Source organism: Telmatherina bonti (genome assembly GCF_933228915.1).
Source record: "Telmatherina bonti genome assembly, chromosome: 3".
NCBI lineage: Eukaryota > Metazoa > Chordata > Actinopteri > Atheriniformes > Telmatherinidae > Telmatherina > Telmatherina bonti.
The window spans coordinates 9364712-9385636 of record NC_136621.1 but is presented as its reverse complement, the minus strand read 5'-3'; the positions used below and the strand labels follow the sequence as shown (position 1 = coordinate 9385636).

Sequence of the window (20925 nt, the reverse complement as noted above, 5' to 3'; positions counted from 1 at the left end):
TGAACTGCAACTTTTGGCACTTCTGCATGAGCTTAACTTTTTACCACCGCAGGTTGCCGCTTGGTGCAGACCTATCAAGATTGGCACTCCTTTAAGGAATGTAAAAACAGCACGCCCCAAAGCTTCCATAAGTCTTATGTTTCATACAATACAGCCCACATGCTCTGGATATGTGATTAAAGGGGTCCTATTATGGTATTTCGAGTTTTCTGAGCTTTCTACAGTGTTACAGTGTTAAATCCTCATCAGACATGTGAACGTCACTGTTTTTTATCACCTAAATGCATGTTTGAGTTTGAGTTTGAGTTCCAGCACTCTCTCCGTTCGGTTTCCATGGCAACGAAAAATGCGTCGTTTTAGAGTTTTTTCTACTTGGAAATCCTTGTGACATCCCGGGGGATAAGGTTCGGTGATTGGTTACCTTCTACTGGTTAACAAGGGCATGTACAAATACATCAGGCGGGTGGAAAACGTCAGATAAAGTTATTTCCAACGATGGCTGGTGAGTTTACCAAAGAGAGACATCCTGCTGCATTCGTTGCTGTGGGTTGCTGTTTTCCACTTCGTTTTCAGGCTCTGATTCAGGTTCCAACATGTAGGGCTGTATGCTATGTGTTGACATTGTATTTTGTGTTTTTTATTGAGTTCATATTAGCCTAATCCTTCTGTTTATGAGATGTTACAATGACGGCGAAAGCAGGTGCGGTGCGCGCTCCCGATGTAGTGCAGTGGCGGGATGCGGGGCTTAACGCGGAAGAGTCTCAATCCACTCGTTTTGCCCGCAGGCTGATCTGACAGCCTACGGAGAGGGTCGGCCTGAAGTAAATAAAGCAATTTGTAACAATAACCCGATCAATCCCAGCCCTTCTGGTCTCAGAAATAAAAATAAATTAGCCTGAAATGCACATAATAGTTCCACTTTAAGGTCCTGTGTCTGTCGCTTCTTTCTGCGGAAAATTTCTACACAATTGGATTTATGATAACTGGGTTTCTGCTGTTTGGTATGTGCGGTTTCCTGCTTTGTTACAAATTTTGGATGATCTGTGATGGACTATGCCGAGCAACTAGCAGCACTCGAACTAAAGCGGTGATAGAGCTGGACCGTACACTGGATGCCAGTCTGGCCTGAACTGGCAGGCTGGTTGTGGTTCCAGAGCGCCTCCATTGGGTGGGAAACATCTTGGAGAAGCTGACGCTCGGCTTGGTGGAAACTGACCTCTGATTTGGCTGTTTCAGAGTCCGATTGAGACCACTAAGGACTTAAGGCTAAGTCAAAAGAAGCTTAGCTCAACCCAAAACAAAGCTATTATCTGAATCTGGTTTCCTTCACTGGCCTTGGCAGGCTGGTTGTCAAGTCTTCTGGAATGTTCTCCTGTTTGATGCTACCCCCACTCCCCCCACTGCCATCTCAGGCCTGTAAACTGAATTCAACTCCCAGGGTCGCATTTTCCATCAAGATTGGAGATGAACTGGGTGATAGTTCACATTTTCACTCACTGAACACACACACTCACACACTATGTTTCCCCACCTTGTCCAGACCTTGCCCCTCCCTCTACTCCTGTGCGGTGAGTGGGACAGGTGCGTCAGTTGACTGTGACCTCCTTTAGCTGTGCCGGGAGACCCCGCCATCCCACCTCCCATGTGTTCTGAATTATGTTGTGACTGTCTGAACCTTTTTTGAACTGAGGTGTTTTTGTCCGATCCTCGGACTGCCCTTAGTTTTGGGCAGTCTGATCACCTTCTTTTTTTACTCAATCCCATGTTTTCCTCATGTTGTTCTCTTTCCACTCTGTATAGGTGCATCACTCTGTGGCTGCTACCTTCAGTCTGCCTGATCCTGTAATGTGATGTGTATGTTGTCTGTGTTTGTATGTTGTTTTACCTGAGCTTAGATGGGTTGTACTGGAACCAAATTTCATTGTGCCATCTAGCTCAATGACAATAAAGCAAACCTTGACATATTGCCCGCAGTGCATTGTGGTCTACATTGACCTGTCTGGTGACCATCAGTGTTCACTACTTTTCAAGATGCATTGAGGGTAATTCTGAAAGCACTATTTTTTTTCTCTCTGGACATTCACACACCCTTTTATGGCACTTTGTAGAGAATAGGGTGCACATTTGGACACAGCCATTGTCAGCCAATGGCAGGCCACAAAAGGTAAGCTCAGACAGAACCTCACTAAAACGTCAGAAGCCCACAAGGCGGCGCCACCAGCTTCTACCCCAATCACAGTCGGATAGCAGGTCAACGTGTGTGTGTGTGTGTGTGTGTGTGTGTGTGTGTGTGTGTGTGTGTATAGTGGGTTGCAAATAGAAGTCTGTTTCGCCAACTGGCAGCAGGGAAAAATGGCTTCACCTGCAAGTTAAAAGTGAGGCACAGTGCTGTGCCTTCCATCAAGCGGACATCCGGTATGTTTATGGTAAGTTTTTATTTTGGGTACCGATAATTCGCGAGAGTGTGTTTGTTAGCATTAGCTAATGTTACAGTAGCTGTCTGTGGAGCAACAAGGCCAGAGCTGTATGCTATGGCAGCTAATGCTAACCTTCACTGCATGGTGAACGAAGTTGTGCTCAAATAGAAGTACACAGACTAAATTAGTGACTTTTTTTGGATTTCTTTTTTTTTTTTTTTTGACAAACTCAAGTTTGGAGAGCACAAAGTGTCATTTTATCCTCCTAGAATCTGATCCGTTCAGTGGTGGCTGCTGTTTCTCTCCACATGGCTGATTTACATAATAAAGGAGCACATGGTCCCACATTGTTTTACCAGTGACAAAGACAAAACTTTGGCAGCGTTGTCTTCCTTTAATAACCCAAAATCCAAACCAGGTGAGAGTAGAGGTGTCAAAGCAGCTTTTGACCGCCTCCTAATGTACCAGCATGTTTATAACACTGTAATATTACTATTCATAATTTGATATCTAGCTGGGAAAATTACAAGATAAACTAAGTAGTTTTTCTTTTCTCTGTTAATGAACAGATTTAGTCATTTTTATTTTTCGGGTCAGCATTTTATGTAGATGTTATTTGTTTAAATATGCCTTTTCAGGTTGTGTCTGGCTTCGAACCAGCTCACGAGCTGATTCATTACAGGTCGACATTTTGCCAATAACATAAGAAGAACCTTAAATGTTATAACTCAGGCCAAAAACACCACCTGCAGGTCACCACCTGCACCATCTTTATTGGGTGTGTCTTGCTAATTACGACAATTTACACCAATTATGTATTCTATTTGCACAACAGCATGTGAAATTCTAAGTGGACAGTTCCATTTTACAGAATTGTGGTTGACTTGGAGTTACATTGTGTTCTTTAAGTGTTCTCTTTATTTTTTTTTAGTTACATACAGACATACATACATACATACAAGCATACATACATACATACATACATACATACATACATATATATGTTGAAGTGGATTGTATCTAATTCTAAACAGAATTTTATGAATCCTTTGACAAAATTAGTAATTAGAAACCATAAAAAATGTCAAATACAACAGATTTGCACACTCTCCATCATTTCTAGCACTCTGAATTTGGAGAACAGAACATTCATTTCACTTTTCCACTCCCTCATCCCTTATTGTCTCACATCAGCCAAAACCGAAAAGGTCTCAGCCATCATCTCCCAACTGACCCCTATCCAAATTAGCTGTTGTCTTAACATATTCCAGCAATTATCAAGTGACAGCCTAGATATCTGTGTAGCCACAATGACTGAGCGGATGGGTTATCAGCTGATGAAGTGGAAATAAACAAAGACAGCTCGCTGTGCATCTGCGTGTCAGGGTGTTGGCAACTGTCAAATGGGTAACCCGGAATCGGTGTATAAAAGGGAATCTGCATAATGGGTGTGAGTGGCAGCCAGAAAAAATATTGAGAAGCATTGGAGTGAAGTGAGCCAACAAAAGACAATGTGAATAGGAAACAATAATGTTCGAGGACCATTACAAATGTATAGACTTATGAGTGGTGGGTATCATACCGTATAATGTTGTTCTATAGTGGAGGAAATATTACAGTCTTCTGTCTTTTCTCTTGGATAAACAATGACTTATAATAAAGATGGCATGCATACATTTTCTGTTTGTACTTTAGGATTTAGCATTGAACCATACCAAACACAGTACCTCCTGCATGTGAGATACAGTTCGCTTTCTGTAATGTATTACATGTCTTTTTCCTCTTCAGGAACCAATGGAGAGAAAGCAATACAAACATCTTATAATATGTAGTTAGATAATAAGATATAGGCTGTATATAATACATGCATTTCGCTGCCGTTCACATCATCTAACAAGAGACAAGAGTTTCAAAGCATGTAGAGAAACCGATCATTTACAACTTATTTTTCACCATTTCAAAAACACAAATGTCTCCATGTGAGCCACAAAGATGCTATATAGCAACACATAACAATTCCACAGGCTACATGAAAGTCTATAAATAGCTTTGCCCCTTTGTTAGTTGCCTGTTCATCTTTTTTCCTTTGTGTTCCTGCACAGTCTTGTTTTCTTTCATCTTGATAACCCCATTGTGGATCACTCTCCTCCCTGTTTGGAGTTACCAAAGACATTTCTCTCTTTAGTAAATCATTATATCAGTGGTGGTTTCTGATGGTTTCAAATGTCTTTACATGTTTTCACCATTGTTTTAGTTCAGTAGTCAAGTCTGGACAAGAGAGAGGAAAATTCAGTTAAAAAAAAATCACCTATGCTATGAGATCCTTTAAAATGATTTGGAAAGGGTGCTAGAGAAGAAGGGACACTATCGATGTTCCTGCATGAGCCACAGGAAACCAGAAATATTTTTTTTCTGACCATAAGGACTTATCTTTTTTTTTTTTTCTTTTTTTTTTTAATTTATTGAATTTCCCTTTGGGGATTAACAAAGTATTTTTCATTCATTCATTTCATAATGTAAATTAAATTTCTTGTATTATTATTATTATTATTATTATTATTATTATTATTATTATTATTATTATTATTATTATTATTAATATTAATATTAATAACAATAACAATAACAATAATAATAATAATAATAATAATATAAAGCATCCCATTTAAATAAGTCTTCATTCTAAACTTGCCATTTGGTCAAGAGCCTTCAGTCTCCTTTTATTGTCCCTTGGTGATGAGAAACTGAAGATACTTGGTTTAAATTGGGTAAACAACATGGTTTGTTGTTGAAATAGAAACAGGAAGGTGGAGGGCTTTGAAATTTTTTAATGTTGCTATGTTGGCATTACATTACAACATGTCCCACCTCTGGTATGTTTCTAATTTGGAAAACTGCACATCTCCGAAAGCTGTGGAGATATCCTGTCCGTTGAGAACTAATGAGCGACTTGTCAGTTAACCCTTTCACACTGGCCAGGAACAATGCCAGTGCCACTTCTTGAACCTTCAAATCCACATTCAAACTAAAACAAATGTTGGCTCCATTTGGTGCCTGTAGAAAAAGTCAGTTCTACAGGCACCAAAACATAGTTGTTCTCAGTAGTGAACCATTAAGCCATCAGTGGATAGAGGCTGCATTTACCCATACACCAGACATACACCCGATAGACATTTTTATCTATGTTTCAATAATGTTAAAAAAAAAAAAAAGAGGAGAAAAATCAATAAAACAGCAACCGAAGAAAACACCAAACACAAGAATCAATCAGCTTCAGAATTTGAAGAAGAAAAACCACAACTGTAAAAATCTCCGACGTGTTTGTGCTTTACTTTCACACCATGAAGTTCACCCACTTTGGGTCTGGTGAAACAAGAAAGCACTGAGACCTGGGAACATAACCAAAGCCATGACTGTATGAAAGAATCTAGTACATGATGAGTCTCCAAGATTTATAAAGAACCTGTTTAGCAAGTATGAGATTACAATTAAACACCACATCTGCAGTCCATTAGACAGCTGATCGAGGCAATGTCAGTACTCTCTCTTTTCCTGTTAGCTAATACATGGGTTCTTCAGAAGACAATAAATGCCTTGCATGTGCAGGATTTACTCACATAGAAAACTGCTTTGTCTCTTGTATAAATGATCCTGTTGTTGCTGCAGATGTTGAAAATCTGGACTGAACTTTTCCATCGGGATGTAGAAGTTTTTGTATCAGCATATTGTGGCATCACTTTGAGGAATGGTTACCAAAGTAGCACCATGATAGAGCCTTTATCCTGTTTGCCTGACTGATTTGTTATCTGCTCTTGCATTTGCAGCTGCTCGCAGCTTAAAACAGTCATGGGTGACAGGGGGTGAAAAGAGGACAAAGGAAATGTAAAAAGTCACATTTTCCCTGTTTACAATTTGCATGTTTCCCGGTCAGGACTACAGGACAGAACGAGACAATAATACGATCAATAATACAATCTTCCTTAATGTCTTAAGTTACTAAAATGATTTTAAGCAAGCGATAATTTTATACAGTATTTGTAACAGGAGTCTTGTTAAAGCCTCTGTGTGTAAGAATTACTCACATCTAGTGGTACGTTAATCGAATGCAAACACCCAAGTAGTGCTCTCTGGCACCTTGCGGTTTAAGTGCGTTATTACCACGACCAAAGCCACTGGGAGTCACAAATGTGAATATGTCAATATCTTACACAAGCTGGAGTGTCCCATCAGGTGATGAGAGGCAGAACGCTACATAATTCTGTTTCATTATTAATGCTGACAAGTTACAAGCATGCCGTCCATGTATTTAGTACTAAGCTACTGCTAATAGCTAATGTCATCGTGTAAAGTCATATGACAAGATTGCAACGGCGCTCTGTAACTTACCTGACAGGAAAGCTGATTCAGTTTTGAAATCCCCCTCCATCTGGTAAACTCTACACCCATGTAGATTCTCATTTTCTCTCGGTTAATATTTCTTTTTCTTTTCATGGCTATTTTTTCCTCCCTCTTGTAGGACAAAGAGTATCGATGGTCCTCCATTTCAACAGAAAACATCCAGTTAAATATTCACGGTTGTTGTATATTAACCCCCCCTTTAGGTTAACCTATTCAAAGATGGTGACCCAACGGGCAGCCTTCGGCTGGGAGTGCCGCCACTTATCTATAAATGACCTTTTCTAAGGTCATTTGCTTTTATTTGGATACAATTGTGACTTAGACATCAGTAAATTATGTATTTATGAAAAAAATACTTGAGATTTTATTCCAACTAAGATGAGCTGGTTCTCTGACACTCAAAGCTCCGACACATGCATGGTAGCTTAAACGTATCGAATCACTCATGTTACTTAACGTAATGAATTACTTTGCTGAAGTGTGGTTTGGTCACGTTACCACTTAATCTGAAGCCCTTAAATGACACCAGAAGCTTTCTAGTGTGTGTGAGTCTTGTTCTTAGTTATTTTTTGCTTTGAAAGTCCAAAAACTTAAAGGGGTCCTATTATGGTATGGTATTGGTTTTTTTATCACCTAAACACATGTTTAAGTTTAAGTTGCAGCACGCTCTCCGTTCAGTTTCCATGGCGACAAAATACGCGTCGTTTTAGAGAGTTTTTTCTATTTGGAAATCCTTGTGACGTCCCGGGGGATAAGGTTCGGTGATTGGTTACCTTCTACTGGTTAACAAGGGCATGTACAAATACATCAGGCGGATGGAAAACGTGGGATAAAGTTATTTCCAACAATGGCTGGTGAGTTTACCAAAGAGAGACATCCTGCTGCATTCGTTGCTGTGGGTTGCTGTTTTCCACTTCGTTTTCAGGCTCTGATTCAGGTTCCAACATGTAGGGCTGTATGCTATGTGTTGACATTGTATTTTGTTTTTTTGTTGAGTTCATATGAGCCTAATCCTTCTGTTTATGAGATGTTACAATGACGGTGAAAGCAGGTGTGGTGCGCGCTCCCGATGTAGTGCAGTGGCGGGAGGCGGGGCTTAATGCGGAAGAGTCTCAATCCACTCGTTTTGCCCACAGGCTGATCTGACAGCCTACGGAGAGGGTCCGAAGTAAATAAAGCGATTTGTGACAATAACTCGATCAATCCCAGCCCTTCTGGGTTCAGAAATAAAAATAAATTAGCCTGAAATGCACATAATAGTTCCACTTTAAAGAAACTTATTTGTTAATAAAACCTTATAAGCAGTTGAACACACTCTGCCTGTTTCCCAAGCATGTCCTCACCCCTTTCTTCAAAAGCTTGAGTGATAACTCTTTTTAATCAAGTGTGAAAGCTTCAAAAAAGCTTCAATCATTCATCACCAAAAGTAGAGTAATACATCGATTCAATGGGAGTGTTGGAGTCTCTCCCAGTGACTTTTTGTTGAGAGACTGGACTGGTCGCCAGTCGATTACAAATCAAGTCAACCACTCACATTAACCCCTGGGTGTGGATGCCATAATTACTATATTTCCTAACTAATGTCTGAATTAAATGCCATGATTCATTCATTTTAAAACGCTTTCACCCTCCAGAAAAGATTCTGTATCAAACATATCGGCAGATCTACACATCTCACACATGGAGTAAAAACTTACTCAATATCTGTGTATTACTGCTTCTGTTACTTTGCTTTTGTTCCATGCCGTGTGTGTGTGTGTGTGTGTGTGTGTGTGTGTGTGTGTGTGTGTGTGTGTGTGTGTGTGTGTGTTTGTGTGAAAGCTTAGCAGGGGAAGAGTTATTCTCTCCAAACAGATTAATCAGGTCATCCACTTTGAATGTCTTTGATTTAAAAAAGAAAAATGACCATGATGTGATTATGGAGGACGAACGGCTCACCAGTCTATAAAGCATGTCATAAGGATCTATTAACAGTGTATTAAGGAATCTAATAGTGTTCACATTTAAAGGTGGATGTAGGACTACAGTACAACATAGACTAGAAATCACCATATGGATAGAAAAGGGCAGCTTTGCAGAGGTCTGTGCTTTTCTAATGTTTTTTTAGTTTTAAGAACACACCTTCCTTTCACATTATATGAACTATCTCGCTTTTTAAACATCATTAGTATTTTCTTCGACAGCCAATTATAATAAGCTTTGTACATGATATCACCTTGTAATCCACTCAATCAAAAAACATGGTTTTAACAGCTTTTGAACATGGAAATAAATCCAGTAATTTTGTAACAATTTTTATAGCTATGTATCTTTTCTTGCATCTTATAGGCAGCAACTCTTGAGTTTTTAACAACATACTCTGCGCTCATTGACAAATACCTCGTACAGTCTTTACTCAGCCTGAGGACGTCTATCATGTTCAATTGGCTGCCACATATCTTTCATGTTGCAATTATGATTTCTCATCTTTCCACTTCAGAATCCATTTAGAAATTCATTCTGTTTCAGTCCCTGACGCTTGGTTGTGTATTTCAGAATAAAAAAGAGTTTGTCTTTATTACTGATATGCTGCCGCAGTGGACATGAAAGCTTTTTAATTTATGAGTTGTTCCCTGTTGAAAGCACACTCTGCACTCAAATCCCTCTCACAGATTTAGCGTCCTGTCACCCGATAGTCCCTGTGCCAACACAGTTTCTCACTAATGTGGCATGAGCTTTTGTCTTTTTGTTTCTGAGTGACACTGATGCTCTGCCAATAGATGACTGTAACTTATTCCACTTTAACAGCATATTTACATGACAGTATAAGACTGTTAATGACTTTTATTTTGTCCAGAGGACATTTTAACCCTACTGCATTTTATTTTAGCGCCATGTGTGATGTTTTACAACAGCAGAGAAAAGTTGAAGAGAAATGTGCAAACTTAAATCCCTTGAGGGAAGTCTTAATGTAAGCTTTTCCCATCTTTGAGTACACCATATTGCTTCCAACATTCAAAGGGCAACCCTTAGCAGCTTGTAGCTTCCAGCCATAAAGGGGACACTTCAGGCCAGTAGGCCAAAGACTGACTTCAGAGGAAAGTCAATTTTTAATGCTTCCCAATAGGCTGGTTGTTTCACAGAGAGTTTACCACTCTGCAACTAAATCTCAGAAGGAACATTAAATACAAGAGGGCTGAAACACTGTACCTGTGGCCGCTGGAGAGACTGCAATAAATAATAATGTGGTCAGTATTTACACCAGCTGAAAGGGAAACTTACAGCCTGTTTGAGATGGATGGTTGATCAGATCAAGACATTAGTGTTTCCTCTTTAAAGACACAAACTAAAAACTTATTTTAAACTCATAAAAAAATAAGATTGTACTATATGTGTTGTTTTTCTACACTGTCATGATTTGCACATTTAGCATCTAAGCGGCGATATCGGGACAGAATTCCTGATACAAAAGTTTAACTCAGTGAGCTTTCATGACAACATTCACTCAGACATCCCACCACAAAGACAGATTAAATATTGATTAGCTTTAAACATAGAGAAGAATCACAGTAAGGTGGCTGCTTTGCAAGTATGTGTCAAAGATCAATACATGTCTGCACCTGACAGCGCAGGAGCGCTCAACTCCTCAGCTCAACCACTCCTTCAAAATGTAAACAAAAAAGATTAAAAACATATTTCTAATAAACAGAAAATCTAGTTAATTAATGCAGAAGTAAAGGTTGTAATCTATGTGTGAGCAGAACACTGACAAACTGCACATAACACAGTGCAGATGTTGCCATGTCATGTTGGGAGGAAGGCATCTTCAGCACTGATTTGTGGCCACATGATGTAGATTACACTCACGCTAAATTTTGTTTTTCCTTTTCTCCCCGAGGCTTTTCTTGTCAGCATTTCATGACCTGCTAACTGTTTCATTATGTTCAGTAACCTGCCACGCTGTCTGCTGTTTAATGCTGGGCATGTAGCGTGCACAGGACTAATCGGAGCTCCCATCAGCTTAAAATCCAGATTTATCAGTAAGACTGAAGCTAAACAGCAAATTAGCAGCATAAAAATATGAAGCAGCGAGTTGTGAGATGTTTGCTTGAGTCCAGGGAGATTTTTCTTTGTACTTTCAGGAACTTTTTCCATCTGCAGTCGGTGCAGGTTCGAGTAAACGTTTAAAAGTTTCATGCAAAATAGTCTCCTCTGAGGAGCCGTGGGAGCGTGAATGACCTCCCTGCATATTTAAAGTCGTCAGCACGTCTGAGGGTGATGAATAGTAGTTTACAGTTAATCAGCAGCCATGAATATTTGTGTGCATCAGCCCGCATTCAGACCCATGAGTCATCCTTTTCTGTCGTCCAGAGTCGTGTTTGCTACTGTTGCTGTCCTGCGTGATTCCTAATCAATGTCACTGACAAAAATACTTTGATAGCAAACTTGAAGAATCTACGCTGGGTAAATGTGACCTTCTAGAAAAGCTTTTAGCAGGATTTTTGGAGAGCAGGAGCGAGGACAAGAACAGTTTTTGAAACTCTCGTTTGTTCCACATTTATGATTTGACACCACAGATTTCCCCTGTTTGTACAATCTGCCCAAAGTCTCACTGCAAATTCAGATAGCGCTGTGTTTTTATCATGCACAGTTTTTATAACGCTTGCTTCAGAAACTGGACATCAAAATAAATCATTAAAAAGTGTTTTTTTTCCATTTCCAGGACAGCTTAACTCCTCGGTGTTGTCCTACAAACTGCTTTGTGGAGCCTTAAAACACAAAGACAATCTACAACCCGGCACAGAAAGAGTTTGACACCCATTTGGAAAACGGAACATTTTTTAAACATTTTAGGTTCTTAATGGAGACCATCTGACAGCTGTCTCTGGCAGGGTGGGATCAGCATCTCAACATATGGCCTGAAAATCACCTTCTCCCCTCTGCTATGCAGAGCATGTGTTTATTAGCCTGTAAAATATTTTATTCCTGCAGAAAAAGATCATTCTGTTCACATTAATGTTCATTTGGGAGTCATTCTGTCTGAAGACCTCGCGCTTCTTTCCAAAGTCACAGTTTAATCTACCTCAGACACACATTCAGAAGGCTGAGCTGCAGATTGTGATGAATGACCTCGTGGAATGGGCACCACCTATGGGACACCCTCCTTACTGCCAGCCAGATGTTGCAGCTGATGAAAAACTGAGTGACTTGTGCGCGCGGACACTCATCCACGTGGAGAAAGTTTGACTAGAATAAAACATTTAAAGGCTTAAATGATCATCATATATAGATATGATACAAACAAAAGCAACTGTTTTTGTGTTTTTCCCCTGTACAGACATAAAACAGCCAACAAGGAAAAGCTCTGATTTCTGTGACTAAAAACAGAAAAACAAACATTTTCTGACGAATATTCATGACTAGAAGAAGAAAAGAAAAAACTCCAGCGCGCTGGTTTGGTTTTTGCTTTGTTGCATCCTGTGAAAAACATGCTCTGAAAGACAGATTGAAACCAGCAACCCACCTGGACAGCAGACTGTCGCCCACAGGTAAACTCCAACCAGTACAGATCCAGTACGGGTCCGGAGCTCCATGGTGGCGGAGCAGAACTCTCCCCTCAAGCCCGCTGCAGATGTCAAAGTTGGGAGGAGAGGAGCTTTGTCAGATCGCTGGTGCTGCGCTCCCTCGCTCTCCCTCTCCCTCTCCCTCCCTCACCTCTCTGCTCTCGGATGCTGGAGCAGACGAAGGCACGCGCGCGCGCGCCCAGGACGTCTGTCTTCTCGGGTTTGGGTCCACTGTCACTTCAGAAGTCACTCTGGATTTATCTCTGCGCTCCTCCTGCTGCGCCCAGGTCTGTTGTCTTTCTATGAAACATCTAAACTTGTGCGTTGTCCCTGCGGGGCGGGATTTGTGATGATGATGATGATGATGATGATGATGATGATGATGACCACCTGTCCGCTGATTGAAACACTGTTAGGTTTGTCCCCTCCAGTCATTTCATACACACATTTTTATTTAAAGTAAAACACATGTCCAACAGAGGGCGACAGGCTCCGCCCCCTCAACTGAAATAAAACCTTCATAGTTGATTAATAACTTCATTAGATTCAGCTTCTGCTCTTAAATGGAAAGATTCAAGCAGGCAAAATGTCTTCAAGACTCTGTTCTCTTTAGTGTGTTTCTTGTTCCACATATTTTTCTGTTGTCTTTACTCCTCTGTGCAAATGGTGAGGTTTCCATCTGGGCAAATAGTTGGGTTCCTCTGTCTAACACACACACCTGCTGTAATAACATGATGATAAAACGTATTTTCATTAATAATCTGGATGACGAAGTGGGAACCTTTGTAAGAAGTTTAAGAAGATCCATAAAAACATTTTTTTTTTTTAACCAAATGAAGTCTTAAATTTGTTATTCAGCGTGGAAAAACTGGAATAAATGTTAAATCTGATATTAGGGGGTTTTTCACCTGTTTTCCCAGAAGAATCAAACTCTATATCCACCATCACGACCCTCTTATGCCATGATTATTGACATAGTTCATGTGCACCAAATGAACAGAGGCAGCAAAATGCTGTCTGAGTGTGACCAAACAGAAGTGGAACAAACAGGGGTGGGAAAATCGAATCGAAAAATCAAAATCCAGGATTTTTTGCTTCACAACCTTAAAATGTTTTTTTTTTCTGTTAAAATTTTTTTTTTCAAATAAATAAAAATAATCCATTATGATTTTATTTGGGTCATTTTTATTGTTTTTATTGATCTTTTTACTTGTTTTCTTGGGCATTATAGCAGCAGAATGATGGTCTGGCTAATGTATTGTTTTTTTCCTAATTGCAATCAAGAAAAATAACTTGCAAAAACAAAGTTTTCTTCATTTTTTGTTTTGCTTTTAATCTACAAAAATTAGCAGGGAATTATGAGACTTGCACTTAAAATCGAATTGGCACCCAAAAAATCTGAATATCATCGAGTCAGGACAAAAGCATATTGTCACAGCCCTGTAATGGAGCAGATGCAGCTTGTAGCTGCATGAAAAGGATTTGGTGGGAGATTCTGTGGGAGAAAACCTGGAAGTTTTCCCACTCTGTAGGAACTAACCTCCAACATGCTTTCCAGACAAGATTCACTGTCACGTCGCAGCACGAATCAGATGTTTCACACAACAAACACTCATTTTCAGCGAGCAAAGTGCTAAATATTGTTAACTTTTAGCTATTTTAATATAAATTTAAAGCAGTTAGTACCCAAAACAATAAATAAACAAAACACAGAAGTGTTCAGATTACAAAATCTATTTCTTGTCTCACCTTCGGTCAGTTGAATGCCAGAGAATACATTCGCTTTTAAAAGACATAAAAGACATGAAAAAACTGTCAAATTTAGTTCATCGGGAGACGTTCTGCAGCAGATGTCGGTAGACTTTTTGTTTCTTGGTTATGTTCCGGTTCCTAATCTCAGTTTGGAAAGCTGCACTTTGTAAAACTGCCTGTGTCGTGATTCCTACATACCAGCACTAGAAGCGCTTTGCTTGGCCACGTTTTTCTCTGCAGTGATATCGCGTGATCTCCGTGTTAAAGGCGGCTCGTGATTCAGTGCAGGTCAACTAAAATTTGAAGCTTCAGTGCTCTGGCAGACAAATCAAGTAGACATCTTCTGAAGTTGTGGTTTTCTTGGCGCCTTTTTAGCATCAAATTTTTATGAGTGATTACAGATGGCTATGATGCAACAAGAAATAGACCATCATGGGAAGGAAGGAAGAATATTGCAAAGTATTGAACATGTGGATTAGGTTTTAAATGATCCCGACTGAGGATGTTTTAAAGGATGTACTTCTAAACACTTTCACAAAAACTAAGACTGCCTCAAAATAGGATAAAAACCACCATTAGCTAATGCTGCATTTGACATGCAGGTGTGTAAAAACCAGCTTAAGATGTTCATAAAAACAAGAAGTTGTCCCTTAATTTGCTTTTTGTCAAAGCTCACCATCTTCCAAATATCCTGCTAAAAAATGAGTTTAGTTCCAAACGTGTTCCTCAGTCACGAGCATTTCTCTGCTTCACAGATCAGTCACTGAAAGAAGTGAGATGAGCACAATGTAAGCATGCCTCGCCGAGCTTATCTCAGATCAGCTTGGCAGCCGTGCGGGGAGGTTAATTGTGGTGCATGGCTAATTGTAATAACATATTGTATCATGTAATTAGCTCTAATGAGACGTCTGCCTGAGCTTCAGTGTGAGGCTGTCAGCAGGAGGAGCTACATCTCCAGGGCACACGGGCTTCTCACCTTGCACTGCCGTGAGACGCGATGGGGTGTTATTGTGGCATTTCTGTGTGCATGTGTGTGTGGTGTGTGTGTGGTTGGAGGCTTCGGGCCTCATTAGGATGTAAAGAGACTTCTCCTGCGATTGTTTGGTGTCATGCACTCACAGCCTCCTTGCTCATGTCGGCTCATTCATGTATGCTGCTCCTGACTACTTTGCATCACATTCCTCTTTATATCCCAGAGTCACATTCCCGACTTTCCTCACTTCTATTAACCCCTCTGTCGATCCCACCCTCTCTTTTCCATTTGCCTCTCTGCTTCCCTTCATATCTCTCCTGTTCTCCTGCAGCTCTGCCTGTGAGCATCTGTGATATCCTCAGACATTGCCTGTAGCCCTTCTTTAGCACTCACCATCTATCACTCTCCTCCAGTTGCTTCAGTGTACAAACTTTCCATCTCTACATGTCCCCTCTTTACTTCCCGCCGTTGGCTTCAATCTGGACAGCGTCACATTTGTGTGTAGACTCTCACACTGAGTAAGGATCCTTTTGGCTTAGCCTGCAGGAACAGAGGTTGGTACAGAATGTAAGATTTGCATGTTTTCCTTCTCATTGCAGTCCTTTTTGTATGAGTTGCCTTCTCTTATCCAACTTTAAGAGGTCCATGCCTCCATTCATCCCACATTAACTTCTGGCATCATAGCCTTGAGTTCAGGCTGTCTCTCATGCATAAGCATAACATTTAAAGTTGGCCGTGTGATTAGTGCTGATATCATTACAAACCCTACCACAGAACATCGGTATCTTGTTTCTAAATGTCACAATGGTGGAGGTGAAGGTGGAGGGGAGGACAGGAGCCAGAGCTGCAGAGCCAGGATGTTTATTTCCAAAAACCAAAAATCTGAAGGCAAGAAAACACAGGAGGCATGACGAAGGACACCTGAACCTAACACCACGAACCAGCAATGGGGAACAGAAACCATGGGGTATAAACACACAGGAACGAGACACAGGTGAAGTGAATGAACTAAATGAACTCAGGTGACATAATGAACAGGAAAGCAAAACAGGAAAGAAGAGACACCAGAAAATAAATCAGGAACCTAAAACACAAGATGAGACATCCCATGATACTAAAGATGACTCCCAGATGAAACCTGCATGTTTTTTTTATTAATAGATTAATAAATGAAAAACGCCACCATACTGCAGGTAAACACAGCAGTCAGCAATACTGCAGCCAACAATGTGGAGACTAAAGAACCAAATTTACCTTTTAGTTACACCCTTGTATCCCTTGTGGCTGTTTGGCTGCGCTGTTTACTTAAATGTAAACACACTGTTTGCAGATTTATTATTTTTTTCTTACCAAGAAGCTGCATGTGGAAGTAAATTTACAGACATCTCTACCACTTGGTTCATGTATGCAATGCTAAATGGGAGTAAAACTGTCATCATTAAACAATATATATATATATATATATATATATATATATATATATATATATATATATATAATTTTTTTTTATGATTCTACTTTACCTTTTGATTTATTTTACATTGATTACTGTTATTCTTTCCCCAAGTAAATGAAAAATTTTGTAAAACTTATTGCCATTGCTTCTTCTATTAATAAGCGCGCTTGTAAGAGCGGCCTTGAAAAGAGCTCATGTCTCAGCCTTTCCAACCAGATGAGCTTCAGTCCACAGTGGTGATAACAGTAAAATGTTGAGTCTTTCTATATGCCCAGAAATTCTGCCAAGAGCTGATACGATCATTTTTCAATCATTTCTTCTTCATTGGTTGTGTGATGGTTTCTGTTCCACAGAGAAGAATCTATAGATGTCGCTTGTCAATACTGAGCAAAGATTAATCCAAACATTGTATCAGTGTTGCTCAGGAGGAAACTTTATTTGTAATTTAAGTCAGTTTCTCGCAGAAGCATTGCCGGTGAAATATCTGAGACGTATAAAACAGAGGGTGTTCTGGTTATTTCATTTTGCAGTGGATTTTCTCTCAGATAGAAAAAACTGAATCAAAATTCACTTAGAGCTGATACCATTAAATTCAGTTTCTAAAGGATATCTGTGGGTTTTATTCCCCAATATTGACAAGAAAAGTTGGGTAATTTCTAAAATGCAAACAAACAAAAACCTCTTTAATAAGCATTTTGGTCATTTGTGTAACTGATGAAGAGGAACGATACCAGCGAGGACAGAAATGTTATTAAAAACGTGTGTAACATCATTTCTGAAGCATTTACGATCAGCAGCTGACAGTGAAGGGTGTCAGGATTGGGTGTAAAACAAGCATCCACCAAGAACTTAAACCTGACATGCGCTGCGTGATTTTCATTCGTCCCAGAAAATGAGAGAATGGTGGAGACGTCTCTGATCATGACTGAACACTCGTCTTACATCACACAGTGAGACGGGTTCAAAACAGATACTGTCAAAGTTTGTGGTCAAAAATACCCACAGATCATTTTCTGAAAGTGTTAAAACTTACGGTGATCATGTTGCAGGGTGACTTCTGCAGGAATGCACACCTCCAACAGAGAAGGGCATCGCATGGGGCGACGTGCTGATCCAGCAGGAGCTGCTGAGTGGAAACCAAAACAAACCTGAAGAGGGTAAAAGCAAAACAAGATGAGTGGAAGTTTTTCAAGCCTTATTCGAGTGGGGGTCTTTCTGTGCGGAGTTTGCATGTTCTCTGTGTGTGAGCGTGTGTGTGTGTGTGTGTGTGTGTGTGTGTGAGTTTGCTCCGGGTACCTTGTTTTCCTCCCACCGTCCAAAGACATGCATGTTAGGTTAACTGGTTACTCTAAATTGTCCCAAGGAGTGAATGTGGGCATGAATGGTTGTTTGTCTCTCTGTGTTGCTCCTGTGACAGACTGTCCAGGGTGTACCTTGCTGGGATGGGTTCCAGTTTCCCCACAACCCTTTACTGGATGAAGCGGTATAGAAAATAAATAAATGAACAAATCTAGTTAAGTTGTGGTATCAGAAACCTGTTGTGGGGTTCATACGATGACCATGTAAAATGTGAGCCAGTATGGAAGGAGGTAAAACCAAAGTTAGCTTCCATCCTGCAGGTTTTCAGCGTATCGCAGCCCCTCTCATCAACCCTATCAACTCTCCACAGACATGCTGCTGACTCTTCTCTATCCAAACTCATCTCAGATGGACAAATGTATTCTGTGGTCAGATGAGTCAGCATTTTAGCTGTTTGGGGCTAAAACAGACATTTGGTTCAATGTGCCAGTCATAAGAAAAAGCATCCAGACTATTATCACACACACAGGATCTGTGATGAAAGACTTGCACATGTGTAAAAGTACCAGTGATGAACAGGTGGTCATAGGAGACATATTCAACATGAAGCCAGGAGGGGGTCTTGGTGCTCGGGGAGCGCTGCTGGTGCAGTGGGGTACAGCCTGGCTGCCGCTCGGTGGCGGTCTGGGGATCCCGGCCCTCCGTCGGCGTGGGCTGGGACCTCTGCCTGCGGGAGTGGGGGGGTCACTTCCGGGCTCTTGGGGCCGTGGGGCCAGCGCTCTGTCTGCCCTGGGTGGCCGGTGCCCAGCAGGGCCTGTTCCCCCTGACTGCGGGGGACTCTGGCTGGGACCCCCCTCTGCCGCCTCCTGGGTCGGTGCATGGCTGGCTCCGGGGTGGGGCGGTTGGGGTCTGTGCCTGGGGGTGGCTGCGGGTCTCGGGGGTACTCCTGGCGTGCCTCTTGCCTTTGTGTGGGAGGGGTCACGCTGGCATGATCACCTTTTCCGGAACACGTTCCACTCTGCATGTTCTGCATGTGACACAGTCACCGAGTCGTCTGCAGGTTTATTCACTAACAGCAGCTAGTTTTCTCATTTCTGTTTGTTTCTCATTTATATTTAACTTTTTAGATTCATAGTTTAGTTACTATGATCTAAAGTTGGCTTGTATGTGTATGTATATGTGTTAATACTGGCGAGTGTGTATGTGTTTGTACGTATGTATGTGTGTGTGTGTGTGTGCATAGATGTGTGTATATATGTATATATATATGTATACATATGTGTGTATATGTATATATGTATGTGTATATATATATATGTGTGTGTATGTGTATGTATATGTATGTGTGTGTATGTATGTGTGTATATGTATACATCTGTAGGTTGTTTTTTCTTTTTGTTTTTGGGTTATTTTTTAGTATTTTTTTTCCTTTCCTCTCCATTTATTTCTTTCACTTTTCCTATGAGGTTTTTTCTCTTCTTTCTCTTTCTGTCTTTCGTCTGTCCTCTCTGGTTCAGCAGTACAAACTCTACAATTCAAACAATAATACAAAATAAATATAGAAATAAAATAAAAATTCAGAAAGTCAAGGAGATCATTATATCTATAAAGCTTCCCTTGGTGAAAAAAAAATTGCTCAGCAGAACACAGCATCCAGACCATCATTCTGCTTGCCTAAATGCTGGACAAGACCCAAAAAAAAACCAAAAAAAAAAAAAACCATGAAGCCACGTGATGATTAACAGATTAGATGAGCTTGATGAGTGGATGACTTTTAATTTTCCTGAACATCAGTCTGTTCATTAAGGTCACTGAAAATGAGTTTCTTTGTATTAGTGTTTGTTAAATAAACAAACTGAGATGTCAGAGTTTGTTTTACAAATAAATCATGTTAAATCACGAGTTTATTTAGTAGCAAAAACCAACAAAAAGTACATTTTGTTTTGCAGGTTGCACCAGTGGTTTTGTAAATGATGGGGAAATTTTGTATGTGCAGCTGATTTGATATTTATTAATTTCTGTTGCAGATTCTCCAGCAGTTCTCTGCACACAAATGCAGAAACATCTTGTTGCACCACGTAAGATGACTCATGTCAACTTTATGACTATGGCCTTTAGAGAAACTACAAGTAATCTAACAATTATGTGTCAGAAAGTTGAACTAAAAGACATAACAGCAGTGTTTAATGCAACATTTTACCTTCCCCTGCTAATTCAGGGTGATATTATGGTTTACAGCTACCAGACTATCAAGCAAATGTATTCCTGTCATGTCTTTATAATTTTATTTAGATGAGTGAGATGGTTTGGCTGTAGCCGGCGCTCCTTGTGCTACAGATTAAAATCTATTTTAATAAGACCTTTTCCAGCAGCACTGACAAAAGAAAAGCATGTATTATCATTTTGTGGGAAATGTAACTTTTCATATAAATATTTTGAGTCCCTCACACAAAGACACAGATTTTTCTCCATTCAAAGACTTTAAAGTTTGTTTATTTTCTACTGAGACCTCTGTCGCGGTCGGTCTGTGTCACATTCATACACACACATGCATAATTGTGCACTCACAAAAGCACACCTGTCTGTCTGACTCAGATCTGTAGCTGTGAATAATAGAAGAGTAGGCTGAGGTCAGACTGTGCAAGTGCCTGGAACTAGCACAGAGACTTCATTTAGACATGCCAGGCATTTTTAATCAGACAGGAAAAAAAAAGTCATGCCATCTAAAAAACTAGGTCAGAGCACACGACACAGTGACATCATCAGGCAAAGACAATTGAACAATATGCAGTGGATGACAAAATCCTCTACATACTGCACAAATAAGTTACAATAAGTCATATTAACCAGAGGGCTGAGCATCATTGGGTCTGTGGAATGCCCCCCCGCCCCCCCGTCAAAACGGTCCCCACCCTGGAGTGTTTGAAGTTTCGTCTTAAAACTCATTTTTATTCCCTGGCATTTAACGTGAGTTATGTGGTCCTCTGTGTCTTTTTTTTTTTTTTTTTAAATTTAATTTCATTTCACATTAATAAATTATTTATTGCCTATTTATTGTAATTGATTTTAGTCTTATGTGTATTTATT

General features: G+C 40.2%; 1 protein-coding gene across 1 annotated transcript in view; it reads right to left on the bottom strand.

Annotated features, from left to right (window-relative positions):
- LOC306772582 (neuronal acetylcholine receptor subunit alpha-7-like) overlaps positions 1-12388 on the bottom strand; it is a gene marked incomplete at both ends in the record, with an annotated part of 67502 nt that extends 55114 nt beyond the window's left edge. Inside the window, one exon of the mRNA XM_079262128.1 lies at positions 12319-12388. Coding sequence (XP_079118254.1) covers positions 12319-12388 — 70 coding nt within the window. The remainder of the gene's footprint in view (positions 1-12318) is intronic.
- Between the last annotated feature and the right edge of the window lie 8537 nt (positions 12389-20925).